This window comes from Salvelinus sp. IW2-2015, unplaced genomic scaffold (genome assembly GCF_002910315.2).
Source record: "Salvelinus sp. IW2-2015 unplaced genomic scaffold, ASM291031v2 Un_scaffold1856, whole genome shotgun sequence".
In the NCBI taxonomy this organism is placed as follows: domain Eukaryota; kingdom Metazoa; phylum Chordata; class Actinopteri; order Salmoniformes; family Salmonidae; genus Salvelinus; species Salvelinus sp. IW2-2015.
In genome coordinates this window covers 384,431-395,959 of record NW_019943221.1, presented here as the reverse complement: position 1 = coordinate 395,959, position 11,529 = coordinate 384,431, and the positions used below count along the sequence as shown (strand labels likewise).

General features: G+C 41.4%; 1 protein-coding gene and 1 long non-coding RNA gene across 2 annotated transcripts in view; both read right to left on the bottom strand.

The window, feature by feature from the left end:
* Nucleotides 1–3,210: 3,210 nt before the first annotated feature.
* Nucleotides 3,211–4,712, bottom strand: LOC112072213 (uncharacterized). The gene is made up of 2 exons (XR_011476139.1): nt 4,319–4,712; nt 3,211–4,163 (listed from the first exon to the last, which is right to left on the bottom strand). It is a non-coding gene; the product is annotated as an uncharacterized lncRNA (long non-coding RNA).
* A 5,110-nt stretch (nt 4,713–9,822) lies between these two features.
* Nucleotides 9,823–11,529, bottom strand: part of LOC112072215 (somatostatin receptor type 5-like) — a 7,797-nt gene continuing 6,090 nt past the window's right edge. Inside the window, 1 exon segment of the mRNA XM_070439698.1 lies at nt 9,823–9,908. Coding sequence (XP_070295799.1) covers nt 9,846–9,908 — 63 coding nt within the window. The 3' untranslated portion in view covers nt 9,823–9,845.

The following is an 11,529-nucleotide window of genomic DNA, read 5'->3' as shown; positions in this document are numbered from 1 at the left end:
TATGAAAGAGAAGAGAAGTATGTGTGGTCATTCATAACGAGAGAGCTCTTCCCTACTGAAAGAGAAGAGAAGTATGTGTGGTCATTCATAAGGAGAAGCTCTTCCCTACTGAAAGAGAAGAGAAGTATGTGTGGTCATTCATAACGGAGAAGCTCTTCCCTACTGAAAGAGAAGAGAAGTATGTGTGGTCATTCATAACGGAGAAGCTCTTCCCTACTGAAAGAGAAGAGAAGTATGTGTGGTCATTCATAACGGAGAAGCTCTTCCCTACTGAAAGAGAAGAGAAGTATGTGTGGTCATTTAACGGAGAAGCTCTTCCCTACTGAAAGAAAGAGAAGTATGTGTGGTCTTCATAACGGAGAAGCTCTTCCTACTGAAAGAGAAGAGAAGTATGTGTGGTCATTCATAACGGAGAAGCTCTTCCCTACTGAAAGAGAAGAGAAGTATGTGTGGTCATTCATAACGGAGAAAGCTCTTCCTACTGAAAGAGAAGAGAAGTATGTGTTGTGTGGTCATTCATAACAGAGAAGCTCTTCCCTACTGAAAGAGAAGAGAAGTATGTGTGGTCATTCATAACAGAGAAGCTCTTCCCTACTGAAAATGTTCTTTCTCTGGGAAAGGGTGCCTGTCTGGCCCCTCTGGGCTACACCATTCTACAGCTAAGTCTTGGGATGAGTTGATGCTTTTTGAAATACAATACCATCAATATGTAGGCTATTTTATAATGTTTAATTTATTTAACCTTTAGTCAACCAGGTTAATCTCATTGAGATAAAGATATGTTATATCTCAATGAGACTAACCTGGTTAAATAAAGGTTAAATAAATAAAAATAAATAAAATAGCCTACATATTGATTGCATTGTATTTAAAAATGCATCGACTCATCCCAAGACTTAGCTGTAGAATGCCGTACAGTGCAGTCTAATGTTACCCTATTTCAAGAAGCGTCAATATAAAACCAACATCTGTAAACCAATTAAAACCCTAAAATAGTATTTGGCTTTTGCCTTAGGTCTTCCTCTCTCCTCTTCTCCACAACGTGACATCTTCCTCTGAGACCTCATAGTCTCATCACTGTTCAAGMCAGAGTATGGAGGCTRCAGATTTATCACTASAGGAAAGCCGGGCTTGACACCACCGCAAGCACCAATGTAATTGCAGGTTTGTTTATTTCCTATTGAATAAACATTTATGGGTGGAAAAAKCAATTCCCCCACACCTGCGACCYCTTAAGACCCACGGGGCCTGTGTCGGACACTACCGCAGTTATAACTAATCCCTTGCTCTCCTGTAAGCAGAAATTGATGGAACTGTTGCCTACTTGGTATATTAAAACTTTATTCATTTTTATTATTATTGTATTATTAAAAGGTATTACACTTTTAAAATCCACCATTTGTTCGTATAATTGGAGAACGTTAAAACTGCGGCGCTATGGCAGTGTGTGCCGCATTGGACCTTTTCTTGAAGCTATAACGTTGACCTAACTGAGATAAGTCTCAAAACATAGCCATTGTTACCAACAGATTTGAAGTAAGACTACACAACAAAGCTTGTCAACACACATGAGCTTTATTCAACGGTCCATGTAATGACTAGCTAACGTATATAGGAAGATTTGAGAATAGACCTTCAAATACCCTGCTGCTCTCATTCTGTCCTTTCCCCTGACATTGAGGGGTGGAAAACATGCCAGTCAAACGGTTAGGTGTAGCCTAGGGCCTAGCGGTTTAAAGGGGAGCGTGTTGTTTTCACCCATACACCTGCAGTAGTAAGGCACTGGGACACGTTGCCTGTAAACACACTGGAGATAGGGGTGAAGAGGAAGAGAAAGAGAAAGRGAAAGCACCAAGGACGGTTGGTGAGAGGGAGGGATCATGGAGATGAAAGAAGGGCACATAGAGAGAAAGAAAGACAGACAGAGAGACAGAGACGGGGGGGAGCGACATCCATCCAAAGAGCATGCATATTAGCCTGGTCGCAGTATCTGTTCAGCTTTTACATTCCACTCCTTGCCACTCCTGTCGTTTTCCAAAGGAGTGGAATGTTAGCTAAAAAGACTGGTACTCAGACTACATGCATATTGATMGAACCAATTGTATTTTTGTCATTTTATTAAAACAATAACACTGAAATGAAACATTTTGAACACATGTCCAGATGGTGCACATTAGCAATAATGCTATGGTATTATCTAAAATAATTAGTATAAGTAACAGCAACTTTTTTTTAAYTTACTTGACCACGCTGTAATACCAGAGTAGAATACACAGAKAATAACTTACTGTATAAATSYTGAACCTGTCATACATGACTGTAAGACAGTCAGTGTGGATTGTGTGCTCATTGAAATCAATACAGTTAAAGGTAATCCAGAAAATACTGCATGTGYGTACAGCAGATGAATCATTGCGTCGCTGTCTGATGAAAACCTTGTAACTCCATTCTTGCCATTTACATTTGTATTTATTTATTGAAAGCAATGTACTCTGAACATTTAATGACTCTAGGACCAAGAAAATGTATTCAAAATAGCTCCTGAAGTTTCATAATTGTGTGTTCATTAATGGGACAATATGGTAATTTCTTCCATTTCCTGAAAAAAATCTGTTTTGGAGATTAGTGCTTTTCATCAGACAGCRACGACTATGCTGTTGTACGCAGATTGTTCAKTAGGGCATGCAAGGGAAAACATTTAAAAACGGGAAATTAAAATCTGTGTATCTTACTGGACATTAGTCTAGGAGGTAGTCCCTCCCTGTTTCAGTCAGTTTGATTCCGTGTGGTGCCTAAAGAACACGACCCCAGGTAAGGCCGANAAGTTTCATAATTGTGTGTTCATTAATGGGACAATATGGTAATTTCTTCCATTTCCTGAAAAAAATCTGTTTTGGAGATTAGTGCTTTTCATCAGACAGCAACGACTATGCTGTTGTACGCAGATTGTTCAGTAGGGCATGCAAGGGAAAACATTTAAAAACGGGAAATTAAAATCTGTGTATCTTACTGGACATTAGTCTAGGAGGTAGTCCCTCCCTGTTTCAGTCAGTTTGATTCCGTGTGGTGCCTAAAGAACACGACCCCAGGTAAGGCCGAACACGACCCCAGGTAAGGCCGAGCACAAGGAAGTTGCACCAGTGCTTCAACCTCCAATAAAAGGTCAAGGGGATCCATTCATCTCAAATAAACACATTCAAATAACCAAAACACTTGGAACAACTACCCAGGTTTATAACAATAATACCCAACAAATAACAATAATTCATCAATAATATGAATAGGATCCTCAGTTATAACATTATGCCATAGATACAGTGAGTACTGTACGCCAGATTCATCTGTTTGATTGACATCATCGTTATCATCATTCTCTCTGTTCGGGGACAGTGTTCGTTTTCCACAATGCAGGTTTCCTCTAGTACCATTTCATTGGTCATCCCAGCTTGAACTAACTTTGCCCAGAGCAGGAACCATCCATGAGTCCATAGGTGGGCATTATGACCCATTGGGACTTGTTACAGGTGATCATAGTGACAAATGGACAMGGGTCATAGACAGTGTGTGTAGTACATTCMCSTCATGGCCACACCTACATAGTGATGGAATACATACAGAAGGTTCCAAGCTCACAAAGACGACAATCCATTTAAATTCACAACATTTCTGATGAAATCAAATGATCCAGTTCATATAAAGTGAATTGAATACTCTGGTTCATTTTCTAGGGAATTTTAATCTAGGGCAAGTTTTCGCCCATTCACAGTCTAAAAAATAGTCTTTCCATATAGTATATGTAAGGACTCTATAAAGTACATGAAGATAGTGCTCTTGATGGTTCCATGACACCAAGCTGGTGCAATGCACAGGCGGTTGGTGACACCTTCATTGAGGAGGACGGGCTTGTGGTAATGGCTGGRGCGGAATCAGTGGAATGGTATAAAATACATTGAACACATAGTTTCCATGTGTTTGATGTCATTCCATTCGCGCCGTTCCAGCCATTATTATGAGCCGTCCTCCCCTCAGCCCCTTCCAGTGGTGCAATGTGCTGTAAATGTCTGAGGTTTATACTGACAAACAGGAGAGGTGTCATGGCAGAAATCGTTCAGTGTAGTGTCAGAACAGGAAGTGTTCTTTGAAGTCCCATGTATCTCTTCTTCCTGTATCGTCCGAGAGAGGTCATTGGTCAAGAGCTACATGGGTTGACAATGGGAAGGCTCCAGATGATGGATTGTTTGTCGTGATGGAGAGGGAGGCAACTTGGCTCATCAAAGCATAGACTAACCAATCAGGGCTTATCAAAGCGTAGACTCACCAATCAGGGCTCATCATAGCGTAGACTGACCAATCAGGCCTCATCATAGCGTAGACTGACCAATCAGGCCTCATCATAGCGTAGACTGACCAATCAGGCCTCATCATAGCGTAGACTGACCAATCAGGCCTCATCATAGAGTAGACTGACCAATCAGGCCTCATCATAGAGTAGACTGACCAATCAGGCCTCATCATAGAGCGTAGACTGACCAATCAGGCCTCATCATAGCGTAGACTGACCAATCACTGGGCCTCTCTAAGGGCAGAAGCTCCGTCGTCATGTTGCCACAAGTCTCAATTGGGGAACACACTGCAAAGACAGCAAGAGATACATTTTAGACATTACAAACAACGACCAGCACACTCTATCATGGACTGCTTGGCTGGACAAAGCTTATGACATACACCCCCCCCATCCCCCTCCGCCCCCGTCCGTCCATCCGTCCCCCCTCGTCTGCACCCCGTCCCCCCCGTCAGTCACGATTTGTTTTTCATCTTCAAACTGTAAAAGAGACGATAAATCTCTTTTAAGATATAATAGAAAAGAGGACATCTCTCTGAGCATCTTCTGTCTGACATGTCACACAGAGCTGCTTTGAGGATTTGTTGTGTATTCTCACATTATGGCATCAAAGAAACACATTCACACTAACAGGGAGTACTAGACAAAGACACAGCTCTCAGATRGAGACAAGTCACTCCATGGAGATCACCAARAATCTATTCACACACGCACAAACAAGTAAARCTTTATGTTTTATTAGTCTTATGTACAGGACACACATGGTTTACATCATCCAACGAAATGCTTACTTGCAGGTTCCTTCTTGACAACGCAACAACAGTAAGACATAATAAAAGATWAGAATTCAAATATAAAGTAAATGGCTCAGTAGAATATMATTTTTCTTTTTGCATAAGTATAATATAGGAAGGCACAGTTTATAGTCCAATATTTACATGTGTTTTGGGAAGGGGCGATTGGTGGGCAAGTGTATAAAAAAAAGAGAGAGATCTCTTTCCTACTGAAGAGAAGAGAAGTATGGTGTGGTCATTCATAACAGAGAAGCTCTTCCCTACTGGAAGAGAAGAGGAGTAATGTGTTGGTCATTTCTATACACAGAGAGCTCTTCCCGTACTGGAAGAGAAGATATGTGTGGTCATTCATAACAGGAGAACGCTTCTTCCCTATCATGAAGAGAAGAGAAGTATGTGTGGTCATTCATAACGAGAGAAGCTCTTCCCTAAATGAAAGAGAGAGAAGTATGTGTGGTCATTCATAACTGAGAAGCTTTCCCTAATGAAAGAGAAGAGAAAGTAGTGTGGTCATTCATAACAGAGAAGCTCTTCCCTACTGGAAAGAGAAGGAGTTGAATTAGTACAAAGGTTCGTAATTGAAAAAAGAAGTATGTGTGTCATTCATAACGAGAGAAGCTCTTCCCTACTGAAAGAGAAGAAGAAGTATGTGTGGTCATTCATCAAACGGAGAAGCTCTTCCTATGATAAGAGAAGAGAAGTATGTGTGGTCATTCTAACGGCAGGAGCTCTTCCTAGTGAGAGAAAAATATGTTGGGTTTTTTCTTCATCCAGAAATCCCTACTGAAAGAGAAGAAGTTGGTGGTAACATCGGATTTCATGAAAGAAAAGTTGTGGGTCATTCATATTACAGAGAAGCTCTTCCTACTGGGAGAGATATTTCTCACGGTACTCTTCTCTGAAATGTTCTTTCTCTGGGAAAGGGTGCCTGTCTGGCCCCCTGTGGCTACAGACCATTCTACAGCTAAGTCTTGGGGATGAAGTTGATGGCCTTTTTGAAATACAATACAATCAATATGTAGGCCTATTTAATAAATGTTTAATTTTATTTACAACCTGTTAGTCAACCAGGTTTATCTCATTGGAGATAAAGATATGTTATATCTCAATGAAGACTAACCTGGTTTAAATAAAGGTTAAATAAATAAAAATAAATAAAATGGCCTACATAATATTGATTGCATTGTATTTCAAAATGCATCGACTCATCCAAAGACTTAGACTGTAAGAATGCCGTACAGTGCAGTCTAATGTTACCATGCTATTTCAAAACGTAATATACAACATCTGTAAAAATAAAACAGTAGATTTGGCTTTTGCCTTAGGTCTTCCTCTCTCCCTCTACTCCACAACGTGACATTCTTCCTCTGAGACCTCATAGTTCATCACTGTTCAGACAGAGTATGGAGGCCTTACAGATTTATCACTAAAGGAAAGCCGGGCTTGACACGACACCGCAAGCACCAATGTAAATTGCAGGTTTGTTTATTTCCTATGGAATAACATTTATGGGTGGAAAACAATTCCCCACACACCTGCGACCCTTAAGACCCACGGGGCCTGTGTGGACACACCGCAGTTTATAACTAATCCCTTGCTCTCCTTGTAACAGAAATTGAATGGCAACTGTTGCCTACTTGGTATCATTAAAACTTATTCATTTTTATTTTATTGTATTATTAAAAGGTATTAACTTTTAAAATCCACCATTTGGTTCGTCATAATTGGACGAAACGTTAAAACTGCGGCGCTATGGCAAAGTGTGTGCCCATTGGACCTTTTCTTGAAGCTATAACGTTGACTAACTGCAGAATAGAGTCTCAAAACATAGCCATATGTTACCAACGAGATTTGAAGTAAGATGACAACAACAAAGCTTGTCAACACCATGAGCTTTATTCCAACGGCCCATGTAAATGACTAGCTAAACGTATATAGGAAGATTTTGAGAATAGACTCTTCAATAACCCTGTGCTCTTCATTCTTCCTTTTCCCTGACCATTTAGGGGTGGAAAACATGCCATCAAACGGTTAGGTTAGCCTAAGGGCCTAGCGGTTTTAAAGGGGAGCGTGTTGTTTTTCACCCATAACACCTGCAAGTAGTAAGGCACTGGACACGTTGCCTGTAACAAGTCACACTGGAGATAGGGGTGGAAGAGGAAGAGAAAGAGAAAGGGAAGCCCACAGGACGGTTTGTGAGAGGGAGGGATCAATGGAGATAAAGAAGGCGCACATAGAGAAGAAGAAAGACAAAAGACAGAGAGACAGAGAACGGGGGGAGCGACATCCTCCAACAGAGCATGCATATTAGCCTGGTTCGCAAGTATATCTGTTCAGCTTTTTACATTCCACAGAACTTGCCATCCCTGTCGTTTTTCCAAAGGAGTGGAAATGTTAGCTTTAAAAAGACTGGTGTACTCAGACTACAATGCATAATTGATGAACCAATTGATTTTTGGTCATTTTTAATTATAAACAATAACAACTGAATATGAAACATTTTGAACACATGTCAGAAATGGTGCACATTAGCAATAATGCTATGGTATTATCTAAAATAATTCAGTAATAAGTAACAGCAACTTTTTTTTAAATTTACTTGACCAGCTGTAATACCGAGTAGAATACACAGAAAATAACTTACCCTGTATAAATCCGTTGAAACTGTCATCATCATGACTGTAAGACAAGTCAGTGTGGATTGTGTGCTCATTGAAATCAATACAGTTAAAGGTAATCCAGAATAATACTGCATGTGCGTACGCATGAATGAATCATTGGCGTCGCTGTCTGATGAAACCTTGTAACTCCATTCTTCGCATTTACTACACATTTGTATTTTTATTTATTGAAAGCAATGTACTCTGAACATTTAAATGACTTCTAGGACCAAGAAAAATGTATTTCAAAATAGTCGCTGAAGTTTCATAATTGTTGTGTTCATTAATGGGACAAATATGGTAATTTCTTTCCCTTTCTTGGAAAAAAATCTGTTTTGGAAGTTAGTGCTTTTCATCAGACAGCGTTACGACTATGCTGTTGTACGCAGATTGTTCATTAGGGCATGCAAGGGAAAACATTTAAAAACGGGAAATTAAAATCTGGTGTATCTACTGGACCATAGTCCTAGGAGGTAGTCCCTCCCGCTTTTCAGTCAGTTTGATTCCGTGCTGGTGCCTAAAGAACACGACCCCAGTAAAGGCGAAAAATGGCCCCAACCAGGGGCGCACCGACCCCAGTAGCGACGACCGCCCCAGGTAAGGCGGACTAGGAGGCGAACCGACCCGGGGCGACATAGCGACCCAGGTAGGAGAGTCACCAGTGCTTCAACCTCCAATAAAAGGTAAGGGGATCCATTCAATCTCAAATAAAACACATTCAAATAACAACAACACTTGGGAACAACTAACGCTCAGGTTTATACAAATAATAACCCAACAAATAACAATAATTCAATCAATAATATGAATAGGATCCTCAAGTTATAAATTAATGCCATAGATAACAGTGGTACTGTACGCCAGATTCATCTGTTTGATTGACAAATCATCGTATCATCAATTCCTTCGTTCGGGGACAGTGTTCGTTTTCTCACAATGCAGGTTTCCTCTAGTACCATTTCATTGTGTCATCCCAGCTTGAACTAACTTTGCCCAGAGCAGGAACCATCCATTGAGTCCATAGGTGGGCATTATGGAACCCATTGGGACTTGTTACAGGTGATCATCAGTGACAAATGGACACGGGTCATCAGACCAGTGTGTGTAGTACATTCCCTCATGGGCCACCAACTTACATAGTGATGGATAATACAGAAGGTTCCAAGCTCACAAAGACCGACAATACCATCTTAAATCACAACATTCCTGATGAAATCAAATGATCCAGTTTCATATAAAGTGAATTGGAATACCTGGTTCATTTTCTAGGGAAATTTTAATCTAGGGCAAAAGTTTTCGCCCATTCAACAGTCTAAAAAATAGTCTTTCCATTATAGTATATGTAAGAGGACTCCTATAAAGTACATGAAGATAGTGCTTCTTGATGGTTCCATGACACCAAGCTGGTGCAATGCACAGGCGGTTGGTGACACCCTTCATTGAGGAGGAACGGGCTTGTGGTAATGGCTGGGCGGAATCAGTGGAAATGGTATAAATAACATTTGAACCATAGTTTCCCATGTGTTTGATGTCATTCCATTCGCGCCGTTCCAGCCATTATTATGAGCCTGCTCCTCCTCAGCCCCTTCCAGTGGTGCAATGTGCTGTAAATGTCTGGGTTTATAACTGACAAACAGGAGAGTGTCATGGCAGAATGCAGTGTAGTGTAGACAGGAAAATGTTCTTGTGAAGTCCCATGTATCTCTTCTTCCTGTATCGTCCCGAGAGAGGTCATTGGTCAAGAGCTACATGGGTTGACAATGGGAAGGCTCCAGATGATGGATTGTTTGTCGTGATGGAGAGGGAGGCAACTTGGCTCATCAAAGCACAGACTAACCAATCAGGGCTTAATCAAAGCGTAGCCACACCAATCAGGGCTCATCATAGCGTAGACAGACCAATCAGGGCTCATCATAGCGTAGACTGACCAATCAGGCCTCATCATAGACGTAGACTGACCAATCAGGCCTCATCATAGCGTAGACTGACCATCAGGCCCATCATAGAGTAGACTGACACAATCAGGCTCATCATAGAGTAGACTGATAATCACTGGGCCTCTAAGGGCAGAAGCTCCGTCGTCATGTTGCCACAAGTCTCAATTTGAACACACTGCAAGACAGCAAGAGATACATTTTAGACATTACAAACAACGACCAGCACAGCACTCTATCATGGACTGCTTGGCTGGACAAAGCTTATGAACATACACCCCCCCATCCCCCTCCGCCCCGTCCGCCATCCCGTCCCCCTCGTCTGCCACCCCGTCCCCCCGCGTCAGTCACGATTTGTTTTTCATCTTCAAACGGTAAAAGGACGATAAATCTCTTTTAAGATATATAGAAAAGAGGACATCTCTCTGAGCATCTTCTGTCTGACATGTCACACAGAGCTGCTTTGAGGATTTGTTGTGTATTCACATTCATGGCATCAAAGAAACACATTCACACTAACAGGAGTCACTAGACAAAGACACAGCTCTCAGATGAGACAAGTCACTCCATGGGATCACCAAAAATCTATTCACAACGACACAACAAGTAAAACTTTATGTTTTATTAGTCTTATGTACAGGACACACATGGTTTACATCATCCAACGAAATGCTTACTTGCAGGTTCCTTCTTGACAACGCAACAACAGTAAGACATAATAAAAGATAAGAATTCAAATATAAAGTAATGGCTCAGTAGAATATATTTTCTTTTTGCATAAGAATAATATAGGAAGGCACAGTTTATAGTCCTATTTACATGTGTTTTGGGAAGGGGCGATTGGTGGGCAAGTGTATATATTGTGCTTACAATGATAATAAGAGTCTGGTAGCAGCAGTTGTGATGTGTGTGTAGCATGAATGTGTGTGGTGTGCGTGTGTGTTTGTGTGTGGATGACTGCATATCTGTGAGGTTGTGTGAGTGATTAAGTGAGTGCATATGTCTAAGGTGTGCAGAGTCAGTGGAGGTGGTCAGACCAGTTGTTCAGCAGTCTGATGGCTTGTAGATAGAAACTGTCTCTGAGTCTGTTGCTATCAGACCTCATGCTCCGATACCATCTGCCCGACGGTAAGGGAGTGGCTGGGGTGTGTGGGATCCTTGATAATGCTGCCGCCCGCCCCCAGGCAACGTTTTGGTAGATGTCCTGGATGGGTGGGAACTGCAAAATTAATTACTTAAAAATCATACAATGTGATTTTCTGGATTTTTGTTTTAGATTCCGTCTCTCACAGTTGAAGTGTACCTATGATAAAAATTACAGACCTCTACATGCTTTGGTAAGTGGGAAAACCTGCAAAATTGGCAGTGTATCAAATACTTGTTCTCCCCACTGTATACTCCATCCGGCCCTGCCTTTCTAAAGTCTTCAAAGACAAGTTAATAACAAGATTACTGACCATTTCGAATCACCGTAGCTTCTCCGCTGTGCAATCCAATTTCCGAGCTGGTCATGGGTGCACCTCAGCCACGCTCAAGGTAATAAAACGATATCATAAACGCCATCGATAAAAGACAGTACTGTGCAGCCGTCTTCATCGACCTGGCCAAGGCTTTCGACTCTGTCAATCACTGTATTCTTATCGGCAGACTCAACAGCCTTGGTTTCTCAAATGACTGCCTCGCCTGGTTCACCAACTACTTCTCAGACAGAGTTCAGTGTGTCAAATCGGAGGGCCTGTTGTCCAGACCTCTGGCAGTCTCTTGGGGTGTCCACAGGGTTCAATTCTCGGGCAGACTCT